Raw genomic sequence first — 12,672 nt, 5'->3', positions numbered from 1 at the left:
TTGAGAAGAAAGCATGACATCACTCAGACTTGCTCTCCACCCAAAAAGATCTGGGATGGAGGTGCAAACGTGAGCTAGCCGAGAGAGGAGTTAGTAACTCTTTTCAGCTCAGTTTCTGAGGAAATTGTGGGAGTTCTACGCCCTATGTGCTATAAGGAAGTACGTTTTCTTGCTAGCAAAACTAAAACTGGCTGCAGAGCTCTGACAACGTGAAAGTAATTGGAAGGAAAAGACAACCATAAGAAGAAAGTTGAAAACAAGATCTTCTCTTTTTGGCACAGATTCTGACAGAAATATTTGACTTCTTTCCACAGAACAGCACAACTTTCGGATCTGATGCACATTTCTTTTAATTTTCCTCCAGTCACGGTAATTTATTTATAGTTAAATGAAGAGATCAAAGTGTGAAGCAAACAAATACTACTTAAAGAGTCTGGAAGGATAATTCACCATCACTGAAGGAACAGACTTTTTGAATCTTCATGGAAAATGTGCCTTTTAATACAAGTAGCAAAGGAGAACATATGATTGAAAACTTACAGGAATTTGATTTCGGTTGTACTTTTAACCTTAAATAGACCATGGAGAATTTATTATCTCTGTTCTGTTGTCATTCTTCTTTGCTGATTTTATTTCAGTACAAATATCAGGTAATGTTCTGAATATGGTCAGTATTGAGATATATTTGGATTCATCTCAGCAAGTTTTGCCTCGCTGTGTCTCATTATGTAATGTTTTATGTGCAGGTGTATGGAAACTATTCCCAGCTACCCAAACACCCAGGTAAGTAATATTCAGTTTACATTTTATGACAATGTATTTAAATATTTATTTGCTTTTTTTGGTTTATATTTTTCATTTTTGTAGAACCTCCAAAGAAACTGTTGTCCTACACTTGAATGTCAGCTCTGTACTAAAAATGTAATAAAGTTTAAGTATCAGACTGTCCCAGTCATTTAAAATTTAATAACGTGCTTACTAAATATTCTGCATAGAAATATATTTGGAGAAAAATTACTTGTATTTGATTTGTAGAAAAAATCCTATAGAAGCTGTTTATTATTTTTTTTTTTTTGAGCATGAGTGTTTGAATCAGACTTCTGCGCAGACTATTTTCTTTTTTTTTCTCCTCAGTTTCTTAGTGTTCAGCATTTTCAATTCAATGATTTACAGTTAGATATGCCAGCTTGTATACTTTGCAATACTTTGGCATGGCTTCAAGTTTCACCCTCCTCCCAGCCTTCACGCTTAAGTTTAAATCAGTTATAAAGCATATTAAGACTCTCTCATCTGTTTTCAATGTAGAAAAAACTTATTCAAAGCTTATTTGGAGTCTGTGTGTGTAACTGCAGACTTCTTCTGTTTATATAAATAGTTTAACCTCAAGCCTCATGGTGGTGTACAAGTACAATTTTACTGCTTTCCCAATTCATGCATTGCTTTGTGCTTTTAGGTTTTAGCCATATGTAATTATTTTCAAATAAAACAGAGAGCGATGCAGAAAAGCCACGTTTGCTATTGCAGGAGCTTCAGCCCGATTAGTTTTTGTTCAACCTTTGCTCAAAACCCAAAGAAATACAGTCTCATTCCCTATGGATGAGGCTCACTGGCTTCTAGCTGGTGGAAAACAGGGGGGAGGAAGCCCCCCGCAATAAAGGGGCAAATTACACAACATTTATTTGGTAGTACTGTGTGTGTAAGCACAACTGTGAGCAATGCTTTCTGGATTGGAGCTAAGCTGTGAACAAGTCCTCTGATTTTGTTCTAAACCCAATGGAATTACCTATTGAAAGGATACTGCAAGTATAAGTTGAATTTAAGGCAACAGGTATTTGTTTTCAGAGGGCTTCTCAGGGCTGATTGGCTGTAAGAGGGGTAATAGCATGGCTTAAAATAACTCAGAACTGGTAGCTGGGAAAGCCACTGACCTGCAGCGTGGCTCTAGCCAGTCTGCTTTGCTGTATATCTATTTCCCTTCTCTTTCCCCCACCATTTTTGTCCAGCTTTTAAATGTAAGCTCCTTAGAATATAGCTTCTCCTTATGAGTTCGATGCCAGCCATGGCAATGCCTTTGTCATGATGCTACTACTACTAAAATACTTGTGCCACAGCATGAAACAAATTTTTGGCATCAAATAATTTTCTTCTACAACTTCTCTTTTCTTCTTCAGTTTTCTTCTCTTTTTTTTTTTCCTGCCACATCTCTTAACTTTAATCTTTTTTTTTCCCCCCCTTGTTACAAAAGGGAGATATTAATGGTAATTAATATGGACATTTGCATAAAAATACACTGTGAAACAGCAGGCATGTTCTGCAAAATGGAACTGGTAGTTGGGTAGAAGCACAGGTAGCCTATGTGGGTGATCTTAATACTACCGAAGTTTTTAACTTTCATTTGTGTTGCAGCAGCCAGAATATGCTCTTTGAAAATAGAGCTAAGCACATACCCAGATTTATGTTATGGTTACAAAAAATCTTGTTCTTATATCCTGTTTCCTCACTTTGCTTTGCAACACTCAGTTGAGTTTGGGTTGTCTGAAACTTTCAGACTGGATTTTGTACCTGCTTATGGTGTGTCATTATTCTCTTATGCTGGCAGTACTTTTCTCCTTTCATTAACAGTTGTGTGTTTGTCTGTGTCTTGCAAATATTCCAAGGAAATGTATAGCCATGGAATCTCACCCATTTCTCTAAGGACACCTCCATCTTACCTATTTATGCTCATGCTCCCTCTCTGTTGGAAAACCTCTTATGACAACTAGGGACATTTCTAGTTGTATAGGCCAATAATAGATCCTGGTCAGTAATGAATCATTTGTTAAATATGTTTGGTATAGTTGAGTTTGGAAGCAAGTCTTAGTAGTTCATGTATCCTCACAAGATGCAGAGTTTATTTTAGTCCCATGCTCTTGAATCTACAGTTGCTGGTTGTGGTGTTTAGCAATTTTATCAGCTTTGTGCTCTTATTAAAACAATCTTAGGATCCTCTCTTTGCCATAACTCAAACTATACCATGAGCTCTCCACTGTGTGGGCTAGGCAATTAAGGATGCAAATAAAATTTTGCACCTTCATGTCTATTATAAAGAAATTCTGTTTGTATCCAGAATATTAAAATGCTAGAATAATTATCAAACAGGCAAGCTATTTTGATCTCAAGAGTGAAGAAAGGTATGGGATAGAAAGGTGGAGGTGTAAATGTCAAAGTACACGGCTTGTGATTAGTTTTAATTGACACACAAGGTGTGAGGAGCTTTTGTATGGTATGACAGCTGAGAGGTTTTTAACAAACTTATCTCTATCAGCTTCACACCTCAGGTTCTTGAAAGATTGCTTGGGAATGAAAAATGATTGTAGGGTAAAGAACTACAGATATGGTGTCATATAAATACTTGCTCTTTCTGTCCCTGCTGTCCATTGTGTCATTCCCCTCCTGCTCCCCAGAGAAAAGATTGACTCAAACTAATAGGCTGATATTCCGTGATAGTGAATGTAATATATTCTAATTTACGTTCACAGTAAAATTTCTGTATATCTGTATCAACCTTCTAAAACTTTCCTACATTATAAATTTATTTCAGCACAGCAGGTTAAATGTAATTATTTTGACAATAAAGGTTTTCTTGCAGCTAACAAGATAATAAGAAATTACAATTAATGTTTTTCAGTGTTAATGCTCTACCCTTAAAATAGAATTGTTATCTTAACACAAAATTTCTTTCTTTTGAGCAGCCTGGTTCTGGTCAGATTTGAGTACTCACATCTCCTAAAATGCCCCATGCATTGCCTTCTTGGTGCTTTGTACTCACCACTGTGTGTTTAAAATCTTAAAATTACTCTTGAATGACTCGTCAACTATTACTTCAATCAATGCTGCCTGATACACTAGCAGAGATTTGGTCAGAGATTGTTACACATTTTAAGTGTAATTAAAATAAAATTCAATTAAGTTTTAAAAACAGTTTTCAGCAGTGGTCAATCATATATATAGCTTTAATCTGCTGTGCCATTTTGATCTATGAACTTGCTTATGTGCCATACTAGACTTACATTAAATATATTCTTTTACTTACTTATTGACCTCCTTTATTGTTTTCTCCTGTGGAGACTTGTTACAGTCCTTGTCAGTCCTTACTTTAACCTTTTCATCTGTGTTTCTTGAAAGGGTTCAAAGTTCTTGCATCAGCTTCCCATTACTGGCCGTTGGAAGACGTGGACGGAATTCATGAATTTCGGGATACAGATGGAGGTAGACAAAGGATTCGTTAACAGTGGCAATAACATAAGTATTTGTGGCAGTCTAAGTAGAAAGGGAGCAGGAGAAATGGAAGGGGTTAGATTTTGAACCACAGCAGTTGAGGTTTTTTTTTAAGTTACTCTTTTTGCAGTGCTCCTATGTCCAAGTGATATTGTATTTGTGAACTGATTTTTATAGAGTATTCTCAGACGTTTTATGGGCTGTCTACGCATTAAGATTATAAAGAGAAAAGGTTTATGATCCAAAGAGTCATTGAAATCACACTGTTATTAGCTGGTTTAGTACATACATAATATGCACTAACACACTCAGTGACTGAGCTCTTTGGCTACGCCAGCAGTGAAGATTTCTGCTGCTTCTTGCTTTTTGGAAGGAGTTAAATGCCCAAATCCTTCATGTACTTTTGAAAATTGCAAGTACTATCTATAGAAAGAGAAATGTAAACTCTTATCTGAGTACTTCTTACTCATTTTTATCTGCTTTTGAGTATTCCCTTAAAGGCAATATTGCAGCATTAGTTCAAATTCTTTTTCCAGTCAGGCAAAATCAAGAGAAATTTGGTGAGGCAAAACTCTCATTGAACTGAGTCAGTTGTCAGGACTGCAGGATCCCAGAGGGAATGATATTAAAAAGCAATCTGGTTGGGTTCAGCAGTGTTCTCGTTCTGATGTTTCTCATCAGGACCAAAAAGGGGGCGAGGGGTGTTTCTTGGGGATGTGCAGGTGATGTAACCAATGGAGCTTTGACCAAACCACTGTACCTCATTGCAGCATTATGGGCTTGCAGGACCTTTCCTTTCGGATGAAATTTTCAGCTATGCTCTGCCTCCTTCTGCGGCTCAAACATCCCTTAGTAATTTTCAAATGAAACTTTTTTTTGCTTCTGACATTTTAGCCAATTCCAAGCTGGGCTGATGTATGTCCCCCAGTATTTCTCACAGTGTGGCTGCCCACCTTGGCAGCTGAGCTAAAGTGTCTTGTACTAGTGCAAGGTGTAGCTGCTGTGTTACTGTAATATCTTTACTCAGAAAAATCACTCACTGCAGAAGATTTATATCAGGAGTTGGAGACCTTTACAACCTCACATGGAAAATATTACAAAAGTAAAAAGTTATTGCTATTTATTACATAAATTTGACAATATCAATCTATGTTCCAAAGTGGGAAAAAGATCCATAACTGTCTAAATCCTTTTATTCCAGAGGTGTTAAAGTATTTTAAGTTTAAACTTTGATGTCACCATCTTTCCACTGTTTTTTGAAAGAATGAAATTGAACAGAAATAAATCTGGTCAGTATTCTGCTCCCATTAGGGGCTGATGGCAGCGTTCTTATTGACTTCAATAGAACCATAATTTGGCTTCCAAAAAGTTAACAACATGAGTACTCTAACAGTGTATAAACACAATTTTCTGACACTGGACTTCTTGTAGCTTCAAGAAGAGTAAATCACTCCATATCCATAGCTGTTTTGGTGCTCATGGTACAATGAAGACATTTTGAAAATGATTGTAAATGATATATAAAATATAGCTATTGGAAAAGTAACAATCTATGTTCGAGTTTTATTTTTTCTAAAAAAAATTATGTTACGTTATGTTATTTCAGCAAAATTCAGAAAACTTTTCAGTAGTATCTTGGGAAAGCAGAACACACAAAGATCCTGGTCCTGCAAACCTTCTCTTACAGGAGTGGGACTGGCTCACGTGAGCCATCTCCTTTGACTCCTGCTGTGACACTGTGTTAAACAACGTTATAAATGAGCCAGCTGCATGACTTTGCTGCAAAAAATTTGAAGGACTTTGTCTCACTATTATTTGCAGAGGTTGTTAGGAGCCAAAAAAGTCTAACTATGCACTACAACATTGAGAAAAGAATTTAACATTGTCAAAGGTCTTCTAAGTTGTTTATATTGTATCATATAATACCCAGATATTATTTCAACTGCCTACAGCAGAGGTTTTATGTATCTATCTGATATTTGACTTTGATATACAAGAAAAGTTTTCTTTATTCTTGTAATCTAATGCAGGTGACAATTTGCTTGTTTTTGATACCATTCTGATTACACAACTCTTCTGTTTATTGCTAGAGTCTTTCTTGTTTTTCCACTCATCATATCATGCAATTATTTTCATTTCATGTTTCGTGTCTTAAATCCTTGAAGCATCGTAATCTGTCTGTCATGTTAATCCATTTTATTTGTTGAAATCATTGTGTGTGAAGCCAGATTTATATCTCTCAATGCGTTTTTGTTGTGAGAGAGATTGTCAGCAAATTAATTTTTTTTTTGTTATCTCAGCAGTAGAAGCAATTGAAGGGAAACAATTAACTTAAAATACAGCAAATAAAAAAAAAAAGCTGTGGCCATGTTCAGGTTTTTCACGTATCCCTAGTTTTCCATGATTATTTTTTTTCCTTTTAAAAGCATTTGCCTTTACCTTCTATGAGCTCAGTTGGTCTAAATCCAAAATCAATGTTTCTCTGTTTACTCTCATGGGCTTTCCACCATGGTCTATTTGCCCACTTAGGGTAAATAATTACAGTGTGCAAGATTCTGTTAAATTACCAAAACAAGGAAAAAATATTTGGAGAATAAAATTTTATTGGCTGATATATGAGAGTTGGGATTTTCTTATTTTTTTGGATGAAATTAAATATATTTTAATTTGTGCCCACTGCCTCTTGACTGTTCACTGGATACAACTAAGGAGGGTCTGGTACTATCTTTATACCTCCTGCCAAGTATTTATACACATTGATAAGGTCCCCGAGTCCTTTCTTCTCCAGACTGAGCAGTCCCAGCCTTCTCAGCCTCTCCCTGGACTTGCTCCACTATGTCCATGTCTCTTTTGTACTGGGGAGCCCAGAACTGGACATGGGACTTGAATTGTCCATAACTTTTGCAACTGTATAATGATTTCTGTTATAAAAGCAGAGTTCATTACTAGCATGATTATATTTCAGAGCCCTTTATCTGCACTTACATTTTTAAATATTTTTTTCTTCTCAGTTACTGTAAGGTAAAAAAAAAATGTTTTAGTGATGTTTTATTTACATAACTTGTGTAGTTAAAGAATGTCCACATTCACATGCATATGTGTCCTTGTAGAAAGTGATTGTATTGATAAATTCAAAGGCCACTGACAGATATCTGTGATTTGTGCTATGTTGAGAGATATGAACTGGTCAGTTCGTTACTGATTGTGTTTATTCATTGTTTTGCTTATTTTCTTTTGTTGTTCCACCCAGCTTTAAGAATCCACAACTTCACTGTGCTTCCTTCCCATAACTCTACCTTTGTATATACCAATGACTCTGCCTACTCTAACTTCTCTGCAACTGTAGGTGAGGATTTACATATTTTTTGTTCTGTCTTTGTCAAGCTTGGATGGTTCTTGTAACAATGGATTCAAAGTTAACGCTGAGTTTTGGTTCAAATGGTCGTGCAGTAAAGGTCTATTTATGCTTATGTTGGCATATATTATTGAAAAAACACTCCTGCAATGTTAGCTGAGTTACTCTGAACTACTGGGAAAGGTATCCCCATGCTAAGCAGTTCAAAAAAGTCTGCATATATGTGTCCTTGTAAGATTTTTTCTTTTTACACCAACACACTACGATATAAAAGGAAGAACAGAAAATGACAATTCTCTAGGCAGAAACTTGACAGATTGGAAACTAGTTACATCTACACCAGCATAAGCTTAAAGTCATTTAATTCAAATCAGTAGGATTTATACTTGTGTAGGTGCAATTGAAACATGACCTCTTGTCCACTTTACAATTAGGTGTTAACTCACATTTAGTTGCTAGAAAATCTGACCTAAGGAGAAGGATGAAAATGGTAGAACTGTAATTTGGGCTGCTCAGATACTAGGAGGTTTATATTAGAGTACTAAACCCGCTATTTTTCTACTCTCTAACAGTAAAAATATGCTGGCAAATGTGAACTCTATTAATAATGAACTTCAGATGACCCTAATTCCTTTCAGTCTTTTCTTATCTGCTTTACAGACCATTTGCATAGTTCTCACATAATAAGATACATTCAATATGAACATTAAAAAGAATGACATCAATGGCAAAGGAAATGCAATGGAAACAGAAGTGCATTACTTTATGGGATTTATTCTGGCTAGATTAACTTAGAATTCAAGTGACTCAAGAAGAATTTGGAAATGTGTGCTTCACTCTGTAATATAGACTCAAATTTTCAAAAGCAACTAAAACTGATCTGTCAATTAGAGGTAGATGACTTCTTCCTCAAAGGGTGGGAAGATACCTGAAAATGGTGGTATTTGTGTTGGAATGAAGTAGGAAAATAGCATGAGGTTTCTGTTAAGTCAGGTAGATATACAGTGATAAATACAGGGAGAAGTCCCTTATGTCTCACCCTTCATGTGTTTTCAACCATTTGTGTGCCTTCCTCGTTTCCCTTTATGATCTCATTAGATTTTCAAATATCAAGCAGCACCTAGCTGACAACTTCTGTGCCTCAGAGAAGAAAATATTATATTCTCCTTGCTGGTGTGTTTCCCTTGGAAAAATTCTTCACAAGAAATTGTAGAGAAAACTCTTAAAACCAAAGTCCTGAATCTTCACAAAGCTTGCAGAAATGCTATCACAAACAATGACATTACCATGAAATTCCAAACTGAATAATTACATTGTCTGCTCCAAAATGGAAGGTGTAATATTCTGTGTTCCGTGGAACGCAGGCTTTTTAACACAGAAAGAGCTGGACTCTCAGACCCTAGTCAGGTTTCCCATAGCAAACAAGTGTCATGTTTTTCACTATTAAGAGTGCTCATGAGCTTCAGCAGAAGCTGACAAGTCAACAGTGTTTTTCTTTAGGAGGGAACACAAGAGAATTGCAATCAAATCACAAGATATTTTCCATACTAGACAAAGAACCTTTCCAAATGACAATGATACCATACCAAAAGTCTGAAAAGGACATACATTTCTGCCTTTTGCATATAGCTTGTCAAGTGTGTTTCATCCTTTTTTTTTTCTTTCCCATGAAAAGTGGCTTTTGATCACAAAATTTCCCTTTCAGAAAAATGCAAAAAACCTTTTCTGTTACAATTTTGATTGATTAAAGAACCTCCTCCCCAACTCAGCCCAACAGTAAGACAGAAGTGCCTCTATGATACGTCTGGTAACAACAAAACACCACCAAGTCCCTACTAAATGCAAACAAAAAAAAGAGAAAAAACAATAACAACAAAACTCCAACCAAATCAAACCTGTAGTTAGGACAAGATAAACATGAGTCTGTTAAAATCATGTCTATAGCAAGTTTTGATTTATATAATTGTCGAACTGTATTTTGTTTCTCCCTTAGATATTGTAGAAGGAATGGTGAACAAAGGAATCTATGTCACTGAAGAGAAAGGAGTTACCTTTCTCTTCTTTGGAAGCTATCGAAATTCCTGCATTAGTAATCCAGAAGTTTGTGGACCTGAAGGTTAGTAAATTCATTAATTACTATTTACTTTTCTCTTGCAGTCAAATGATGTAATTCCATAATCATTGTTTCTTTTCTTGGTGGTATGAACTCTCTAAAATTCTAGCTTGACAGGTCTTTATTGACTTTTAAAAGGATTCACTGTTGATTGCTGGAAATGTAGTCTTTTCTAACTGCAATTTAAATTAGAACTAATCACCACCTACTCAGATCAATGATCTACAGTATAATTAATTCAAAAAAAAGCAGAAGCAAGCTTGCAGTGCCCAAAATTTTGCCTGTGGCACCAGGATTAATTCCTACAAGAACTGCAGTTTTACAGACAAAGAAGTTGTCCAGAATGTTTCAAATGTAGGAAACACTTTTTCACTGTAGCTTCTTAGCATTTTTTTTATTATTATTTTTTTATTTTTTTTTTATCTCTAGAGGTAACAAGATTTAAGTTTCTGGTATCTTGTCAACTGTTTGTAGTGGCTTAAATCTTTTCATATTTCTCTTCCCTTTCTGCTTCTTGGACTAGGGTCTCAAAATGACTGGTGGAATGGGGGACAATCTGTTGATTACAGAAGATGATTGAAACTGTGTCAAACCAAACATACAACTAGTCCCTAGCATTAGAGATTTAAAATTCAGTAGAAATGGAAGGATATATGGGAAAAGGTGACTTTCTATACATAAACTGCAGTAGTCCATAAGCTTAAGTACTATTATTAATATTGAATTTTCTTGTTTTTATTGATTCAGGCCATTATTCAAATAGGTAACATTACTTGAAATAGGATTTATTTTTTATTTTAGCTGCTAAATCAAGAGCTGTGTATGAACTTTTAAAGAAGGTAGGAGACACTCAGAGAGCAAATGGTACACAGCAATTACCTGAGAGTGTTAGAAAAAGTAATTTGGTATCATACTTTAGGTATATTTTTTGATACATGCTGTATCTTTTCATACTTTCTGTCATACCACAGAGAAATAAAAATCATCAGTAAGTCATATTATTGCTACATCTATAGTGTAATGTAATAATCAGAATAAATTATTTTTATAGTACCAGAGCACTCCTAGTGTCTCATAAACAAGAACATTAAAACCAGAAAATACTGAAATGTTCAGCAGATAAATGTGAAGAGAAGAAATCATATAAACAATAAATACTAAATCACTGTAGCAGGTACTAAAAAAAAGGGGGAAAAAACAACACACTTTTATCTAAAGAGTATTTTCTAGTTTTTGCTAATCAAATAAAACCTGTGGCAATGATAACATGTAATTTTACTCATCTACTATTGCTTAAACATCCCTTGATGTCTATCGGTTGTATTTGTGTGAAACTGGTCTTAAGCACATTTAAGCAGTGGATACTTTCTGAAATGACATGGGGATATTTTCAGATTAAATATTACATCCTATGAAACAAAATCCCAGAATCTTATCCTAGGATAAACTGAATAACATTTCAGAACTGCTATTTTGATTTGAGAAAACAAATTCTTCTTATTTTTTAAATGTTGAAACATTCTTCCTCTGCCTTCCTTCTTTGCCAACTAATTTTTAAACAGTGGTTTTCTGTAGGCAGTTTTGGGCTCATTGAAGTGGCATTTTCAGTCAAAAGAAATATTTGTGAAAGATGCAAGAGAGCTATTAGTTTGAACACAGTAGGAGAAGTTGGATGTAGCCAACTAAGAACTTAGTTCCACGTTTTTTTTTGTGGCTACAGGATGATCAGTATCTACAGGGTAGTCCAGGATAGACAGTCAAAGATGGGGGAAACAAGCTTCACTGCAGACATGCTGTATAACATAGTTTCTCTGTCTACATCATTTAAACTGCTTCTCTTGTCCTGTAAAGAAGGAATAACAGCACTTCCACACCTTTCAGAAATATGGTGAAGCACTGGAAAAGGGTTGTGGGACACATTGACAAAGGAATAGCATTAACAGCAGTAACAGATGAACATGCTCCATCCTGGTGGCCCTTTCACTAGGATGATCAAAACAGAAAGATCAGTTAGCTAGGAAGATACTACATAGTTAAAATATTTATTCTGCAATAATAAAATGTTTAGCTTTTTTGCTGAGTTAATTTGACAACAAGAATACAAAAAGTATCTACATATATTAAAAAATATTCTGGAAACCAGAGTGTGTTTGGGGGTATTTTTGATGATTGTAGTGAGCTTTTCCACCTTTAACCATAAAACTATGAAACACATTTAAAAAAAGTCTATGGTTTTAACAAGAAATGTACATAATAGTTTGAGGGCTTCATTAACTTGTGCTGGACTATCTGATAGCAAATTGGCAAAGTTCTTACTGCCTGAGGGGCCTGCAGAGCTGCTAACTATAAAATCGTCCAGACAGCTATTTTGACTACATGTCAAACGAGCACAGTCAGCAGGTTAAGGGAAGAGATTAGTCCCCTCTGTTTGGTGCTCATGAAAGCATAGCTGAAGTAGTATGCCCCATTTTGGTCCCCTGACACAAAAGAGATGCTGACAAACCAGAGTGAGTCCAGCAGATGAACATTACGACGTGGGAATAGAGGCTGAGGCTTTTCTTTACCCCATGAGGAAAAGAGACTGCTAAGGGCTGTCTTCAACAACCTGATGGGTGGTTATAGAAGCAGATGGTGCTAAATGATCGTGGAGATGCATAACGAAAATGTGACAGACAACACAGGCATATTGTAGCACAGGAGATGGTGATTAGATTTAACAAAACAAAGGTTCTTTGCAACATGGGTGGCCAAGCATCAGGATGGTTTGCACAGTGGGGCTGTGCAGTCTGCATCCATGGTGACATTAAAACCTCAGCTGAGCTCTGAGAAACCAGATCCAGCTTTGAAATTGGCCCTGCTTTGAGCAGGCAGTTTAGACAATATGATCTTCAGAGTCTTTGCCAGGTTAATTCATTACGCTTCTTTGTGGCAAAACCCCTTCCACTTC

General features: G+C 35.8%; 1 protein-coding gene across 1 annotated transcript in view; it reads left to right on the top strand.

Moving 5' to 3' along the window:
• The first annotated feature begins 581 nt into the window (after nucleotides 1-581).
• The window catches only part of GPR133 (G protein-coupled receptor 133), a 149,292-nt gene continuing 137,201 nt past the window's right edge, over nucleotides 582-12,672 (top strand). The window contains exons 1-4 of the mRNA XM_008936510.1: nucleotides 582-650; nucleotides 747-783; nucleotides 4,165-4,248; nucleotides 9,606-9,728. Coding sequence (XP_008934758.1) covers nucleotides 582-650; nucleotides 747-783; nucleotides 4,165-4,248; nucleotides 9,606-9,728 — 313 coding nt within the window. The remainder of the gene's footprint in view (nucleotides 651-746; nucleotides 784-4,164; nucleotides 4,249-9,605; nucleotides 9,729-12,672) is intronic.

The sequence above is a fragment of the Merops nubicus genome, unplaced genomic scaffold, assembly GCF_000691845.1.
Source record: "Merops nubicus isolate BGI_N331 unplaced genomic scaffold, ASM69184v1 scaffold5213, whole genome shotgun sequence".
Lineage (NCBI taxonomy): Eukaryota > Metazoa > Chordata > Aves > Coraciiformes > Meropidae > Merops > Merops nubicus.
The sequence above is the reverse complement of the archived record's forward strand: the minus strand, read 5'-3'. Positions and strand labels throughout refer to the sequence as shown.